The sequence below is a fragment of the Mycteria americana genome, chromosome Z (assembly GCF_035582795.1).
Source record: "Mycteria americana isolate JAX WOST 10 ecotype Jacksonville Zoo and Gardens chromosome Z, USCA_MyAme_1.0, whole genome shotgun sequence".
Classification (NCBI taxonomy): domain Eukaryota; kingdom Metazoa; phylum Chordata; class Aves; order Ciconiiformes; family Ciconiidae; genus Mycteria; species Mycteria americana.
Genome location: NC_134396.1, coordinates 78,150,820 through 78,169,676, shown reverse-complemented (window position 1 = coordinate 78,169,676; position 18,857 = coordinate 78,150,820). Strand labels below are relative to the sequence as shown.

The 18,857-nt window shown below is 33.8% G+C and overlaps 1 protein-coding gene across 10 annotated transcripts in view; it reads left to right on the top strand.

Annotated features, from left to right (window-relative positions):
• The window catches only part of KIAA0825 (KIAA0825 ortholog), a 252,673-nt gene that overhangs the window by 107,569 nt on the left and 126,247 nt on the right, over nucleotides 1–18,857 (top strand). For 9 of the 10 annotated variants that reach the window (XM_075526449.1, XM_075526455.1, XM_075526453.1 and 6 more), the window contains 4 exons: nucleotides 3,943–4,082; nucleotides 12,771–12,959; nucleotides 14,492–14,725; nucleotides 16,429–16,837. In XM_075526449.1, the coding sequence (XP_075382564.1) occupies nucleotides 3,943–4,082; nucleotides 12,771–12,959; nucleotides 14,492–14,725; nucleotides 16,429–16,837 (972 nt within the window). The remainder of the gene's footprint in view (nucleotides 1–3,942; nucleotides 4,083–12,770; nucleotides 12,960–14,491; nucleotides 14,726–16,428; nucleotides 16,838–18,857) is intronic. The other variant, XM_075526452.1, reaches the window with a different exon arrangement.

Sequence of the window (18,857 nt, the reverse complement as noted above, 5' to 3'; positions counted from 1 at the left end):
AGGCATCTACTCTAGTTCTGGGAAAATTTATGCTTCATTAAGGACTCATTGTAGAAAAGACAATAAGTTTTTCCATGCCCTAATCTGAGGCCAGTACTCAAAATTTAGATTATACTGTGAATTATGAGTTTTGGAAGATGACTTCACAAGTGAGTACCCTCTGCTGTGTAAAAGTATGTAAAGGAAATGCTGAAAGGAAACATTTCAGTCTGACGTAATTCCGTTTTTTGAGGTGGAATTAGGATTTTACAGATGCTATTTAGGACAGATTTGTCTTGAATAAATAGCAGAAAACTATTCCAGAGCTATCCAGCATTTACATATTTTCCCTGGATGAAAGGGGAGAAAATATACATCTTCTTGACCACCAAATGGGAAAATGAGGAGTCCAACAGAAAGCACATCTCTCAGAAGATATGGTTGGTGTACCTGTGTGAGGACAGTCCATATATTTAAAGCCATATGTACTGTTCTGGTGATGAGTGAACTGTGTTGCTAAAATATTTAATGTCTTCTTTTAACAACACACCTTTCAGCTGCTCAGAAAAAACAGTGAAACACCCTGTATGTAATGAAGTAATTTGAGGGACATATTCTGAGGTGTTCTAATTTTGTTACTGGTTTTACACTGTATATTTATGTCATGGAAGCTTTTCTTTCTTGAAATATTGCATTTAGAGTATTAACGAGACACATTATGTTTAAGTATCACAGAAAACTATTTTTTAGAGCATCCTAATTCTTTCTGGGTTGTTTTGTTTTTACTTGTTACATCTAATAAAAACATATATTCACTGTCCATAACAAAATTGGAAGCACAGGCCATTGTACACCTCTCAGCTGTGGCCACCTCATTTTAACTGAAGACTCTAATCTGGCATAAATGTACCTATTAAGTATTTGCTCTTCCTGAGCTTGATATTTCAAGATAAAGTTTTGCTAGTTCCTGAAATTATTTTATTTACAATGTCAGTATTTAACCAGATTAACTACATTATTTTTCATGCCTAAAAATGGCTACAGTCTGTTTTCTTTTATCTATTTGACTTCAACATCTTTGTCAATGTTGTTAACATGAATTAGCGTTAATGTTTATTTGCCTTATAAAATCTTGAACTTATAATTTGAGGTTTTCTTTTTTTCTATCTTGGATACTAACCAAAATAACATAGTTGGTTATCAAACTAAATAATTACTGATAATTTATATTACAGTTCCTTTAGTGGTAATTGTGATTCATTCTTTGCTTCATTTGGGGTTTATAATCATACCATTTGCAAATCAGAGTTCTGGTTTTTTTTTCTTTTACTGTACAAAACTGAACATTTATATGTGTGATATTTATATGTACTTCACCTTTTGTCACTTTTTATGAGGCTAGTCTTATTTTCACTAGTACTGAGCTACGAGGATGGGAGAACATATGCCTCTCCATATGCACATTACAAAACTTCTCAGTGCATTTATTGGTGCTAGCTTCATGGCTGTAGGGAATGTCTGCTATATTTTATTTTTCCTCCAAGTGAGTCACACCATTGTACATTTCAATTTGCAAGAGGCTTAAAGAGCCAAGAACTGGTGTATATTACAACATGATAACTTCCCATCTGGTCAATGACAGACAAGTTTTATTTCAACTCAAATATTCTAAAAATGGCATTTATTTTTGAAGTAATTTAAAGTATTATCCTTCATAAATCTAATTGACCAAACTTGTCCCTTTTCTTACAGTTTGAAGGCAATGAGTGACCTTATTAGATATGATAACATGGCATTCAAGGCAGAAACAAAATGAAACTGGCCCACATATTTTAATTGAATTAGTGAAGTGTTGAGTTTGCTCTCAGCCACAGCCCTAATTCTAGTGTGAATATAGTAATTGTTTTAATTTAAACTTTAATTACTAACTACTAATTAGTTCTTAACATGCGTTAGACTTTATATATATATAAAACTAACCTTGAATATACAGAAATTAAGATAATACTATTAAGAATGCAAAGCCCTAATGTTGAAAGTTTGAATGCAATATGTGTTTTAAATATGGAAAAGTTATTTTGGCTGCAAGTTCTGTCAAGATTTAAATGTATATATGTATATATTTTTGACAAATATTATTAGAATCCAGTATGTGCAAAAATGCAAAAATCTAATTGTTGAGCCAGTGCTACATTATCAACAATTATATATAACATACCAGATGAAGATCACAAAAGCTGTACATAAGTTTTCGTGGCATGTACATTGCTTATCAACTCATAGGTATTTGCTTTACTGTTAAAATCCCAAGAGCTGAGGTGTATAAAATCCTCCTTTACTAAAATGACTACTACAGTATTAACTGTGAAGTTTTGACATAATAGTGTGATGTAGAGGTCCTGCTGGGAAATGAGGTTATGGAAGGTTGGTTTCCTTAGGTTACTTCAAGGTTGCCCTGCAAGATATGTGGCATACTGCTTTTCTGGTAACAGAAACATACATACATGTGAGGGACCAAACTAGAGGAGTATATCAGCCGGCATTTTCATTTCCCAGCATTGTAGGTTAGTATTAGGTATATTGTCTATATAGCGACCTTGACTGAACAGCACAGTTTTTGTGCGGTCATCTCTGTTTTTTTTTCAAGTGTGCATACAGGCAGAGTTCAGTGGCGACACACTTGGCTGAGTCAGATGGTCGTAGAAGTGTGCAACGTAACAGAGAAGTTCCCCTCTGTTAGAACAGCCACATGAACCCATTTTAATTCTGTCCCAATACTTGTGTCCCAATAGACAGCACATAAAGTACACGTGCAGAGGCATATAAATCCTCCTCTAGTCTGATGGGAAAATGTAGCTGCTGATGAAGAAGGCTTTAACTGATGCTGAAGGTGTTGTGTGTGTACTGGCAGATAATGTTTATAGTTAACGTGTCAGTACATATGTAGTTTTTACACTGGTGCATGTAAAATTTATGTGCATAAAAGTTTACATATGTGGTGCATAAACTTTCAATGTTAGCAACTATTGTTGTATAAACTTGTAGCCAAAATGAATAAATACAATGGCTAAACATCAGTTGAAATCTAATTTTAAAACCTTCAAAATAATGAAAAATAAAGCTTTCGAGGAAAAAAATTACCCATAACCCGATTTTGAAAACTTCTTTTTAAAAATGTTTCAAGAAAATGAAAATAGTAAACACAATGGGTCATAAACAACTTGCAGGACAAGATTATTTATTTTTGTTTTAAATTTAATTGCTCAAATGTGAGTTCAACGGTTGGTATTGGGTCATTGGCTGAGTTCAGAGGAAGCCCTGGAATATTTTTATTTGGAAACCTAAACTTTTGCAGAACATGGAAACTGCAAACAGAAAACAAAGTACAGTGTCCTTAAAAGCTAATGAATTTGTACTACCCTTTCTCAGTTCTCCCTGCTGGCAAAGCAGTTATCCAACCAGTCTAATATTTCAGGTGGATTTTTCAGGAATATGAGAATTGGTCAACCTAATGTGGAATCTTGCAGCCCCTTTGAGCATTCTCTCTGTTTTTTAATTAAGAGCTTCAGATACTTCATCAAGGACACTTCAGAGCTCTTACTAAACAATTAATGTAATAGTGAACTAAAGAATAATAGCCTTAAATTTATTCAAGCACCAAAAAAAATCCTTTTTGCCTGGTAGAACAAGACAAACATGGTTCCATGAAAGAGATAAATGAGGTTGCTTTGTATCAGTTATAACTTTGGCAGACTACCAAATGTTAATTTGCTTTTAGCTAGTTGAGATTAAATGTAATTCCTTCCCTGAGCTGCCTTAAAGTAAGCAAGCATGAAAGCGTTTTCAGGGTAATCTGGGAGGAATTGACATTTAAGGGAGTTAGCATTACATCTGCACTTTAAGGATATTAATTTCATAGATAAATTAACTACAGTATTCTGTCTTTATCTTACATTTTGAAAGGACTCCATCAGCCACAGAAATGGCAGCCCAGGGTCAGCTGAAACTGCTCTTATCCCAGCCGTACTGTAATTGGAACTTGCTTTTGGAAACATTGCTACATCATGACTGTCTCTTAGTGAAAATTTTACTGAGGAGCTCAAGTAAGTATACTGTCAATCCTTATAAGAGTATCAGTGAGAAACACAAGTTCATTTTTAACCACTGAAATACTGAAGGAAGGCTGTCAACCATTTTTTGGGGGTATCAGTAGCCATTCAGTTATCGGTGGGACACTTCTTGAATGGGTAAAAAGAAAGAAAAAATCATCACTTTTTAATGAGAATGTTTTGCAGTCAATCTGAGTATTCACAGTTTCAAAGCAGACTACAATTTGATAAAATAGACTGCTATTTTAAATGCAAAGGAGTCAAAATGAATTTAAACTTAACAGAGCTTTGATACCACAACTGCTTTACACAGATTTTTAAAAGTGTGGATTAGTAGTCTGAACGATGAAAATTGTGTTTAACAGTGAAAAGCTTCTTAGCTTAGCTTCTTAGTTTTGTTTAAGTTATTGTATGTTTGTCACTGTAGGCATTCTAGAAGTACATTTATATGCTTCCTCATGTTAATACTCTCATTAATGCCGTTATGAAAGTAGAACAAATAAAACAATGGTTCTGCAAGGTTTTCTTTTCATTCTGCTAATATTGTGTTTGAAGCAACAAACTTTATCACATCTTTCCTTTTAATAGCTTTTGGATCAAATGATCAGATTGTTGAAAAGCTAATGGTATCATCACCTGTTTGACATGATTTTGCAGTAATAGTGACTGAGAGCCTCAGTTTCTATCTTTCTTTAGCAAAAGAATTCTCCCTACTTATCAAAAAAACTATTAGATCCACATAATATTAGATATAACATAATTTAGTTCTGTCATTTTAAGGTGGTCTAACATTTGCCACGGGTACAACATTGCTTCCACTTCTGTCATGCATCTTATTGAGAGCTGCAGTGCATCCACTTGCCTATTCAAATACCTGTTCAAATACCAAATGCCTATTCAAATACTCTTTTACAAAGAATGACAAATTTTTGATCAGGATCATATTCTTACCCTAGTGTTATCCAGTATTGAATTTTACTAGCTGCTTAAATTATTTTATTATGTATTAAGTGACAGAATGTATTAATCTATTGACTGACCAACCTCTTGAGCTTCAGGGAAATATATGCTATTTTGAATTAGAAAATGTGCTATTTACACAGACTTTATTAATGTAATTACAGTATTGGTATGAATAAACTTTCAGTTTAGATAAAGTTGAAACCTGCGATGATCCATATCTTCTAAATTATTTTCAATAGGGTTAATTATCTAACGATAAAATTATTGTATTCTTTATTCCTTCTCCTATACAGCAGCTTTCTGATGCTATATAAGCTAAAGATTTTTTATTATGTGAGCTGTTATGTACTGGTACAAGGAAAGTTGGACTAATAAGCTGTACCTTCGTACTAGCAGTGACAATTTTGGATTCTTCTGTTCAGTAGGATAAAGGGCTTACAGAATTATGTACTCATCAACAGTAAAATTTTGCAATGTCTAATATTGTGCATGAAAACAGATAAAAAGCTAGGTATACCATAGTTTTTGAGTGATTCGCCCTAGTGATAACAGAACTCCTTGGTATTTAACTAGATGATAAGAATTTTTGGAATAGGAAAAGCCTTCTCACATTTTGCTTTATTTTACACTCAGTCTTTCCTTTTCCCTTTAAAAACCAGGCCAGAAGGCAAAAATTCTGTATAAAGAGGTGCTTATTTGTAGATGTTTTTAGGTAATGATAACATTTTTTTGTATTTTAGCAATACTTTGGGATACTTACAGTAGGCATCACACAAACACATTTAATTGCACTCCCATTGTTCTCATATGGTTGTACCATGGTGAGGGTCGGAAATAATGTATATTCCCCATTATAGTAGGGAGTACTGTTGGGATTGGCAAGGTGGTCTCAGTAGAAAGAGTATTTTGGGGGAATGCATGTATGCACAATTTAGTGTTGCTAAATATTATAAGAAGGTTATCATATTTGTTAAAGCTGTTGAAACTCTGGGTATGTAACTATAAGGTATCTAGACAGGGAGGTGACAAGATTTGGACTTTTGTCATTTTTTGTGCAATATGATATGTGAAATTAACATAAAAAGTAAAATGCTCCTCAAATATGAAGTTATCACATCAAAAATACTAAAGGCAATAAATCAGGATACCCTAAACTGAACCACTTATTTGTCTCCAGTGAGTATGGCCACTGGGTAAAAGGCACCTTTGAAAAAATAGTTGAAAAATTGGATATGCGTATTGGACCTCTATAACTTAAACTACAAGTCTAAATAACCTAGGTGTATTAAATTAAAGTTAATTATAGTGTAATATAATCCCAGAGTTGTCTTCTGTAGGTCCAACATTCAGAAAATTTATTCTAAGACATGTTCTTGAGTGAGTGAAGGGTCTAGGGCCTTTGCTGTGCCTTTGGAGAGAGAAAAAATGAACTGGTACTGTGTTAATTTTCTGACAAAACAAACTGTTTTGCAGTTTTATTGGTGGAGTTTTTTACCAGAATTGCTTTATCACCCATGGATATGAAACAGAAATGGATTATTTTGACAAGCAACAAATAATAGATGAATAAAGAAAGTGGTGCTTGCATAATACAAGTTATTGAATCCAGCAGATGCTGATATGAAAACAGGAAGGGTGAAAGTGAACTCTGAGAATTTCTGCTAGACTTGCTCTAAATTCACAGCATGCCAGCAGAACAGTCTGTGACTTCTCATTTAAGAGTCTTTATTTCCAGGAACCAGGAGTTATTCTTTGCATAATAAAGCAAAAAGCAATAGCTTTATTGAATTACACTGGCCCAACACAGGATTAATACCAAAGGGAACCTCGCCAGTCAACAGACACCTCACCATTTACCAATAGCAGATAAGAAAGAGGTCACTGAGAAATCGTCAACAAGGTACATCCAAGGCCTTCAATCAGTCCTTGGGCCTCATACATACTTTTGTTTAAGAAGAAGAGATGGTATCACCAAGTTAATGATGTACAACAGAAAAAGCAATTTATTGCTTTAAAAAAAAAATCTTATTCATTACAATGAATACATGAGACTACTTGTTACAGAGATTTAATTTCATTTTCTACACACAAGTTTAAAGTGAATACTGGCGTGTGGAGATAAACTGGAAGAAAACTGCTTTCACAGCAGGACAAGGCCACTGGCAGTTTCACCTAATGTTTTTGGCTTGCACAATGCATATTTGAGAGACTGATGGAAAAGGGTATTGTGTAGCCTGTACAGTTAAACCTAGATGATATCCTGGTCCCCACTAAAATTTTGAAATAAGAACTGATACTAACATTTGCAAATATTCTGTGATAAGTTTAAGGCTGCAAATCTGAAATTGGACCCCAAGAAATGTGAGTTGTTTCAAAAAGAGATAACTTAGCTTGCACACATAAGCAGGGTGGAGAAGGGAGGATTTCCACTGAGAAAATAAAACGTGTGGTGCAGTATCAGCCAGCTCCCTAGTATAGAATAGATATGAGGAGTTTATAAGACTGTGCTTTTATAAACCAATTTCTGGCAAGAGAAATGGCTTGAAAATATGTTTGTAGAATGGAAAGATTTTTTTTTTCCCCCACTCTAATTCTTCAGCCCTTGTGAAGCAGCTCTTTAACTGCCACAATGTATAAGGTGGCATTTTAAGGTAAATTTTAAGCACTAATTAAATTTTAATTACCTTTAATTAAATTAATTAAATTTGGGGCTTTTAAAGGTAAATAGCACTGATTTTTTGTAAGTTACGCTAAAAAAACCACAAAAGGCCGTAGCTTTACCAAGTGATCTCACTTAGGAATCATACTGAACTTTTAGTGACAGTAGTGAGTTATTACAAAAGAAAATGTACATTCTTTAAATAAATTACCATCTCCATTAAAATCCTGGCATTGGCTAAATCTGTATAACAATTTAAAACTTTTATTTCTAGTACTTGAAGGTCATTAGTTTTCTACTTCCTTGTAATAACTCCTTGGATTTAATAATCCTGAGACACAGTCTACCAGGCAACTGGAAAAACTAGCAACTGTGCTAGTCCCATGGTTCAACCACACACAGTTTTGGGGAAATATAGTCTTGCAGGTTTTTTGACAAAACTTGGGTGTTAATCTGGAACACTGTCCTCATTAGCAGAGCACAAGTAAATCTCTTAGAGGAATTTATATGCTTGTGCAGACATAGCGCTTTCCTCCAGATATTTGTGGATCATCCAGGATGAGGCTTGTGGGTACGGACTCCAGAACACCTGAAAGTTATCTTAGTTTCTTCACAATAGAAGCTGTTTTGTGGTAGACTAACAACAAAAGATTAGAAAACTATTTTAAAAGTGGCATCTCCTCAAAATATCCATCTGACCAGTAAACATATTGGATACTGTACCTGCGTAACCAATATGGTAAAACAGTAGAAGGGTTTACTGGCGTGATGTACTTCTACCTGGAAGATCAATAGAAAAGGGACCTAATCAGATATCCTGTTCCTTTTGATGACTTTACAGTGATAAACTAAAGAGAACAGTAAACAGATTTTATGGAGTTTCTGAAATATTGAATAGGAATTTCCATTTGGACTGTAATAGAGCCCTGCTGAGAATCACATACCTTCTCTTGACAAAGTGTGAAGATAGTCTCCGTGATATATCTGTGATGGTCTCTGTGATGGTGATATATGGTCATATGGATAGCTTTTCAAAGACCTAGTCATTTCTGGTAGGAACTTCTTGCTACAGTAGAGTTCTAGACTGAATACATTTTAAGAGGGTAACCTGTTCAGTATCAATCCCAACACATGGTGTAATACAAAGGAGGTAATTTGACCATAGAACTAAATTCAATATTGCCTCATCAAATTTTGGCTATCAGAATGCCACAATTTCAGCATACTATCCCATAAAATCAGTGCTGGAGATATTCTGATAGTAAGGATTTCTTCTATTTGACACAGGTAAGATAGATTTCACAGAATCCATTAACCCCAAGATTTATTAATGGAAGCTTCTCAGATAGTTGAAAATAAAATGTTTAGGGAGAAAAAATTCTAAAGGGAGTTGAACGAGGGTAAAATACTATGGGATTGGTGACATATAAATATATAGGCAGAGAAGTAGTTTGCTGATATGTTGATAATTTATGAGCAGATGATACAAAGTTTGTTAAAGACTTTTTGTCTTGTGTTCAGCTTTTTAGTTGTCACAAATTTAGGGTTCATTGGATTCACAGGTAGCAGCTAATACAGGGGATATTATTATTTGGAATTTACTCAATTGAAATGGATAGGGTTAAGATCTGCATTTCATTCAGCATAGAAGTAATATGATCTAAAATTTCTTTTTGGAATTAAAAACTAAAATAATAGACTTTCTGCCAAAATGAAGTCATATTCAAAGTTACAATAGATTCTAGCTGTCAAGACTGACTGGAGAATGATTGCATTGGAGAGGAGCAACTCTATGAGAGACAAGTAAAATGATCTACCAGAACAGATACAGAAAAAGAATAGAAAAAAAGCCAGTGACAGAAGCACTGAGAATATAGTGCAAAGAAGCAAGTAGTGCAGAGTGACTGCTGAAAGATTTGGTTCTATAAACAAATAAAATACATCCTTTTTGCATTCTTTATATCCTCATCAGCTACTGTGATTTAAACGATAAAGAAAGCAGAAGCTTTATGCTCTTTGCAAATAAGAGAACTGTATCAGAAATAACTTGCTCCATCTTCAGTTTCTCTTCTGAAATGAAACAGCATGTATAAATTTGAATTTTGACTACCTCTTTTGGTCAAAAAAGACAGCATAACTGCTTATAGCTTGTCTGTCTTGTAAGGATTCACTAGGGAAGGAGAAGTCTAGAGTCAATAACAGAAGATTTTCTAAATTCAGTTAAGATTCATTTCATGGCTAAACCAGTAGCAGATAAGAGCTGGATGAGTGTGATAATGTCAGCAAGTTACTGGGAGGTATTTCTATCAGTAAGAAAGAAATATGGATAAATTACGCTTGTAAGTCTGCCTCTCTGAAGATATGTTTTTAAAATACATGGTACTATCCCAAGAGGTTAAGCGCATTATTTTGTCATAGGAAGAATGATTCATTGTGACTGGTTAGGGTATAGCTGTTATTCACTAGATACATAATTTTCTCATAAAGATATTTATTAATAATATTAATATTTTAATATATTTTGGCATCCTCTGTGCATATGGAACATTATGCTATATGGAAATAACAAATAGCAGATTTTTTTTAACAGGTACCTAAGATAAGTATATAGCCATATTTATGTATGGATGTAAGTCCTGCTAAAATGAAAAAGAAGCATCTCCTTTGAGCTACCTATAGGAACTTTAGATTCCCTTCACAGATTAGCTTTTGATATACAAATGCAGTCAGTGGAAAAAAGAGAAATATATAGAGGGAAGCATCAGTGGGCAATAAGTATGATGCCTATCATATAAATACTGTTCTTACATGATGATTAACAAGAAGGCTGCATTGGAGTTCAAACTAAGATGAATATTTAATGTTATGACAGGTGAGCTAATAAACGTTAAAGAAAAATTCTAAGGCAAGAGAAATCTACATATCTTTCTGTAGACTCCTAATTCATAATATTTAACCAGCTATACTGATCAACTAGCTAAACCTTTCAACCAACTGACATTAACCTTTAAGGTCCCTTCCAACCCAAACTATTCTATGATTCTCTGGTCCATGCCAGTTTATCAGTCAGAAAATTCATTTCAACCCGAGCTTTGAAGGGCCAGATATTCTTACAAAAACAGCAGCATTTACTTCAGGGTAAAACAAGAAAACGCTGATGAAAGCTTACATATCTTGTTATGTTTAGCCTCAGAATGGTTTCCCAGTGGATTCCTGAAGATCTTTGCTTAAAAGCACAAGACTTGTATTATACACTAGTTATAGGAAGATATATATGTAACCCTCTACAGAATTCCTTTATACTTCTTTCCATTTATCTAAATTTATTGGTAGCACTAAGTTGATTAGAAAAGTTATTACTAAGTTGTGACTCAAACTTTCCATGTGGCATGATCATACAGCAAATTTAGGCTTAATTTCCATTCATAAGCCCCTTTAAACAAAGCAATTTCCCATCATGTTCTGCAAAGACAGTTTACATAGTATTTAAAATCTTAGCAAACCCTCCTCCCTAGAATTTGGTTAAATTAAATGAAAAAAAAAAAATACTTCTAGTAATATAATCAAAGTTAAATTCAAATTTTTGTCTCACAATTTGAATACCTCTGGGTTTTCCTTTTTGAACTGCTTTTTCTGCTTTCTTGGTTCTTTCTTTGTCATATCCATATTAGACAACATATCGCTGGTTTGAGTGAATTAATGGAATCCATTTGATTCTTCACTCAGAAGCATCTGGCATTGGAAGGTGTCTTAGCAAAATATGCCAGCTCACTCAACTCGTAGGAAGAAAAGCTGACTAAAAAAAAATCTTATTGCTGATCTGTCTCCTGCCTTGGGACAAAAAAACACAGCTTGTTGGTTCTGAAATCACTGGTCTTGTTTTTCAGCTTTCCACATCCTATGGGCTGTTCCTGTGAAGGCTGCACACTACCCAGACTGAATGGTTTACAATAATGTGTGAATTAGATTGTAGGAATTCAGAGGAGAGTAAAATGAGATTTTTGAATTTTACAGCATTCTCAAGTCATTCAGAGCTGGGTGGAAAGCAGCAATTTTCAACTGTGGTAGATTTTGAAGGCTGTTTGAACCACTAGAAAGACACAGCCTAGAAATTTAGTCTCTCCCATCTTTCTCCTGGACAGGTTGCTACAGTTAAGGGCAGCCAAACTGGCATAAAACAATGACATTTTCAAGTATAGTTTTCTCTAAATCAGTTTTACAGAAACTTTCCGTTCTGGAAACTAGAAATTTAAATTAAAAGTGTTTAATTGGTTCTGGCTCTTGTCATTTGTTATGATTGTTAACATCACAAGCATATTCCACAAATAGCTGGGAAGCTGAGGTCTTTGACATTAGCACAAGTCAAAGCCATTGAGTTGCATTTGCTCAAAGAGGTTTAAACACATCATTATCTTTTGGCTGGGAGAATGTTTTATAATGATTATGAAAAACATTTAGAAATACATATTATGTAAGCTGTTATGACTCAACTCTATGAAAATCACTACTTGCCTTTAAACACATAGGTATCTGTATCTTAGCAGGGCTGAGATTTTGTTTTGAGGAACTAACTGATTTCTTCCCAATTTCGTTTTATACTGAAAAACAATCCATTTTGGGGAGTATGCAGCTGCTACTTTATTTTATTTTATATAACTAAATAGAGTTCTATTATTTCACATGACTAATATATTGGTAAGAGGAGCTAAGCAGTAATAACTTTTTGACTGTGATTCTACAGAAGTAGTACAATTTACTTCTGATTAATATTTAGTAAATAATCAAATTCCAATTATATACTGAGTGCATTTTGAATTAAATAGGCATATTCCATAGTTTGTAAACATGCTGGAGTCTTTTTTTAATGGCTACATATAACTCGGGAAGACAGTCAAATGTCATTATGCAGAGGACGATCAGATTTCAGTATCTGTAAGTATTATTATTGTTTGAAATATTATTCAGATACAGTTTGCAGTTTGTTTTGATTAATATGATCTGTTACTGTGAACTTGAATTACTTGGAAATTATTGTAACCATGTTTTTGTTTGTTTTGAAGGAAATGAATTATTGAATCGTGATGAACAATATTCTCTCTTAGAACAGATAAATAACAAACAGCCTACTCTGATTGAAACAATCTTCACGGTACTATCTTACTGCACGTTATCACCCAAATCTCTTGGCATTGCTTTTGAGACCTACATGGAAAAAGAGCAGTTGTGGAATCGCTTATACAATATGACAGGTATTTAATTTATTAATAACTATTCAAAATCTGATGTTAAACCTTGTCAGTTTTCAGACATGTAGTGCATATTATTTTTACTTTAATAAATCAGATGAAATGATGGTAGCTTACTTCAAAATTATGGTTTAATTGAAATGTTTTGAGCAATCAGGTCACTGTAGGAGTGGTGAAAATTTTGAAGAAAGCAGAGGTTACAGAGCGGTGTGGTCAACCAGGATTCTGATTTCCTTAAGTGTCTGTCTTACCAGCAGGCTGGCAGCAGATACTTTCTGTAGCTCTCTACCAATACAGGTTCTTTGTCTCTGTGCATTTAATAGCTCCAGACCTTTGCCACAATTTAAAAGTAAGAAACAATTAAAGGAGAATTGAAAAAGAAAAGGAAGGAATCCTATTGAGGGAGACGAGTGATGGGCATATAGACTCTGCTGTCAACAGGCAGACAGGCTCCTAATTTTTCATGGAGAGGGAGAGGCACCCTCACAATTAGAGCAACTAACGCTGCCCCCAAGGAAAAGCAGTATTCGACCAGAAAAGAGAGGTTAGGTTTAGAAGGGTGATCTTGCAAATTATGGCTAAAATGCAGGAAAGATCAAAAGAAAAGAAAGGAAGAAAATGGGAGAATGTAAGAGGGGAAATAGAATTACAAATATCACAAAATAGAAAACAATGGTGGTAAAAGTGGTCAGGTATTCCTCAGAGAAAAACAGGATTCCAAAAAGTAGAAGTCTAAGGTGTAAGAGGAAGAAAAATACAGAAATATTGCATGGAAGCTTCCAGAAAGGCCATGCAGAGAAGAATAAAACTTAAATCAGCAAAAATTACAGACAAGCAAAAGTATGAGCAAAGGACCTAGCATGTCAAAAGACATCTCTGATACGTCCTGCAGTACTCTGCCTGACAACTGCTGCTCCATGGCAGTGGAGAAACTGCAATTCTCTGTGGTATTAAGAATGTGGAGAAGATTGATACTTGTTATATTGTCAATAGCTGTATTTAGGATGGTCTATTTTCAACATGCAATCTCTGATAACATGCTATATCTCTGTTGATGACTATTATTTGTATGCATTTTTGTTTCCAAAATATCTTTCTTTCCTTTGCTGATCTCTAGCATAACAGTTTGGGTATCTAATGAACGCAACTTCATTAATACTATCAAGACAAGGAAGTAGAAAAAATTAGGTATATCAGTTTGCCTCATTGATGTCCAACAAGTAATTAAATATACACCATATAAAAAGGAAGACATAAGTCAGCTTAAATGACATTTTTAGAAGTATATTGTTGGAGAAACGAGGATGAAGGAAATAAATTGTATTTTTTGACAGTACTGTGTAAGATGGTACAAGATGCTACACTGTTTTGCTTTATACTCTTTCTTTAATTTGTGACAGACCAATAGATCTAAGTTATTATGAATCATAATGTTTTTACTTTTCTTTCCATAAGAATTTGAAACACTTCTTTCTGAAATGGATTTACACAAATGACTACACTTACTGAATATTTAATCATTCTTCCTTCTGAAGTTTCCAGTTGTGGTGAGTCGGAGCCAGAGGTTATCAGATGTTTGAAGTTGACTTTGATTAATTCAGTCAAGGGCATAGTGAAACAGATAATTTCTTTGATGCATTCATGGGAGGCAACAGAAAACTATGGAACGTACCAGCACAAGCAAATAGTTCCTGAAAGTTTATTGAAAACGGTTCCAAAGGAATGGAATTACACTCCTCGGGAAATGAAGAGAAAAGAATCTGGGAAGTGTGGGTGTTTTTACTGTTTTATATGTTTATACTGTTTTATAAATTTGTCATAAAAGCTTGTTACCCCTTTAATGGGTACATACCAAAATTGAACAGTTGTAATTGATGAGCATTGCAATTTGACAATGAACAAAACAATTTCCAAGCATCCTGTGGTTTTTTTTAAAGTACTTAGTGTTGAAGTTCAGTACCTTTTTCTTGAGGCTTACACCCATGCATACACAAACAAACTTTTTAAAATAATCAGTATTGTAGTACTGATAATAATAGTACTGAAAATGTTTTTAGCATCTGGCAGTAGTAAAGTGAGATTCAAGGCAGTGACTTGAATCAAGACTTGATTCAGGACTGTTTAAATTTAAATACACAGTGTTGTCTGAAATTATATCAACTTATTCATCCCAACTTTACAACAGCAATTTATGTTTGAATAGCACTGAAACTGGTATGGAATTTGCTACTGCTTCCTTGTCGAAACAGTTACTGAAGAAAGAGAAATAATATATGTAATAGGAGATGTTTTGAAGGTGATTAGATGTAAAGATGATTTCTGGTATGTACTTTCGTAGCCTACAGTGCCTAAAGCCTCCATCATTTCAAAAAGCTAACTTTTGGAAACATTTCACCATAAATTTATTGCCACAAAAATATTACCTGATTATTTTCAATACAGTAGTATCACTGTAGTATATTCTGGCATGAAGTTTTGAATATGTAGATTGTGGGCAAGCCAGGGCATCAATCCATTCTTTCTTTCCATATATACTCTCTTCAGCATCTTGAGGCACATTTATGCAGTAGTGTGCTCACTGCACTTTCACTGCAATCTCACTTTAATCTAGAACTTGTATGCCTATTTTAGGCTATTGCTAAGCCTGAACTGATACTTAAGCGAGAGATAAGGCTCAGACTTAGTGACAAATTAAATTGGCTATGTGACACCTAGAACAGATCTGGATGGTTTTTGTTTTGTTGTTTGTTTTTTGTTTGTTTGTTTTTTTAAACAAGTTGAGAATACAGGTGCAATGAATCAGGGGTTTTCTTTGTTTGTTTGGTGTTTTTTTAAATCTTGACTTCATACCATATTCTGGATCACCTTTGGGTATATTTTTTCATTTTAGATATATCTTAGTTTTTGAGCAGGGTATTTTCTGTAGTTACTTCTATAGCTACTTTTAATGTCTGGAATGTTTAAAATGCAGTGCTATATAGTGTGCATGCTTATATGAAAGTTGATAAACTGAAGTTTTGTAGGTTTGAACATAGAAAGGGATTGATAGAAAACTAAAGATTATGAATGTATGTAGTATCCTGAGACAGTGCAATGCTCCACTCATGAAGTTGGAAAAATATTACACTACAATTTTGGAGGCAACTTTTTTACCATTCAGAATACCTGGGTGTTGTCTTTTTCATTTATTCTGTAATAACTGTGCACAGCAGGACTAATTGTTAAGAGAGTCACAGTCTGAATTCTAAATTTTCTAGGTTCTCTGTTTTTAATTCATATTATTGTTTAGATTTTGTGGGATTTATGAGGAGGAAGCACAATAGAAGTCAAGCTACAGTGTTGAGTACTTAAGCTTTTTACCCATTTTCAGTACAAAAGGAAGTTAGAAATTATCATACAACATTCAGAAGCATGCTGTGATAGAACTATAATGTTAATGTTAATCATATCTTCTTTTCTTTCTTTTTTTAAGGCTTCACAAGGCTTGCAGCTCAGGCAGTATCTATTGTAATCAGCAAGTTACCTACAGTGATTGCATGTTTGCCTCCCCCAATTAAGTACTTCTTTTTTCTGGCTGAGAGAAAAATGTCAAGAAACTTTGCTGAATTGAAGAAAGCTGGTCTGCTTGTCTGGAACTTGATTGTAATTATATGTCGGATATTTGAGGATGGAAATACCGCAGAACTTTTAACAGGTGCAACACTTGACAGATGGAGCAAAGAAAAACTCAGTTTAGTACGTGTGTGCTTAGAAAGTATTATGGGAAAACAGAAAAGTGGTCCTAAGCAAGTGACCCAGAAGGTTATACAAAGCATTGAACAGCAGAGACCAAACTGGATTGAAAGCCAGTTGCTGAAGGCAAGAAAATTGAGCACAGACTGGTAAGAACATAGTATTTTTCAAATGCTGTTGTTTGTTCTTTATTTTACTGGATTATTGGCATGTTTATGGCTATTGTTCAATTGAAAAAAAAACAGATGAATAGTGATCTTATATGAAACGGTTTAGTTCTTAATATTGATGGCTTTATAGCATGTTTTTGCAAATCAATTGCATTGTTGAAACAGTAAACCATATTGTTTCACCAGAACAGTGTCTTCATAGTACTTAGAGATTTCATATTTTTGTGATGATCCAAAAATGTGGACAATTTAGTTGGAGTATCTTCAGAATATGAATACATACACTGGCTAGAAGGCACCACAATGTATTTATAAATTAATTTTGCTATGGTGATTAAATTAAGAGAGACTATGAAAAGCTTTCAGTGTTCATCTGTGATTAAAAAGTAAGCATACTTCATTTTAAAACATAACAAACCCTGAGGGCAAGTAGGATATATCAAAACAGGACAAGGAGAGTACCCTGCTGTGCCTTTCTGAGGAAATATCAACCTTCCCTGCAGATTTGACATTAAGGTCCGAGTGTTTTAAATCCTTATAATGATTTTTCAGGGAGTTTTGTACATGTCAATGTGTTCCTAGTCCAGTGTATTTTAATGTTGAAGTAATGTACCATTCTGTAAAAATACTATTCATCAGCTTTCCAATATTAGATTTATTGGAGTTACATGACTTACTGAATTAAATTGTTGACTACTGAGAGTAAGATTGCTTTTTTTTAATAAATAGTCTTGAAGGTTGCAGTCGTTGCTGTCCTGACAGTAATTGTCCATGTAAACAAAGGATATAGTGATTGTAGGTCTGAATCACTGATATCAGTGAACAGACTTTCATGCAGTGCTTTAAGGGACAGTATCATGTTGCTACAAGTAGTCAGTTAGCATGAGTAGCACTAAGCAGTAATAGTGTCACACGAATGCTCATTGACATTGACCTTTGTAATCTTTATATTTCCATTTAATACTAATTTACAAGCTCTAATCCAGTGATTAAAAGATTGAAGCCAGATGCCAGTGACTGAAAGAGTCATAGAATAAAAAACCCATAATGATAAAGTGTGACACTTAACAGAATGGTTCCATAATGCCATTTCTAATGTTACCAAGAGAATAGATATTTCTTAAAAAATATAAATGCAGGGTAAGACAATATTGTGGATAACCTCTGAAAACTAAAAATTCAGTATTTGCACTTCTTCTGAAGCTGAGAATTTAGAATTAATATACTACTCTATTTGCTTTTCTAACATACCACAAAAATGCTGTATTATCCATCAGGTATCAGACTGTGGGAAATGAATGTGGGAGAATGTTTTCTGTATGTGTACAGTGTCTACTGTACCTAGTTTGTGACTAGGAGCTTAAGAAACTGAAGTTTAAGAAACTGAAGAATGCATTACCTGCTGTCCCAGTGAGCAGTTATATGATACAGTTATGAAACTAAGTCCCCTGACTTTGGTGGGATTTCTGCAATAGAAGTCTAGCATAAACGTTATTTTTCCATTTTATATTCAAATATCATGAGCCAATTTCTGGGAAAAAAGAACCTAGTTAATAAATAGCTGAGATATGCAATGTAGAGATAAAATATTATTATAAATGCAAATTATAAAACTAATATATTAAAGCTGAAATTCAAACATCAATTAAAATAAGTGGCAGTCAGATAACTACTAAACTAAAAGCAGATCTTTCAAGAGGAGACTTGTGATGTTTACGTGCTTTGTTTGAAATACGAATGATTATATTTCAAAATCGAAGTTGGTGTAAAATTATGTTCTGTATAACATTTTCATAATTAAACGATTTTGTGGGTAACTGTATGCACATGCATTTTTATATATATTCACATTTATAAATGTTTATAGACTTCTAATAGACACAGTGAGTGGAAGAAAATAGAAATCATAAATTTAAAAAATTTATTTGGGATTCATCTACACAGTTGTGGAAACATCTTTAAGTGCACTGGATTTTTATAAGCAAAAGTCTTACTTCAT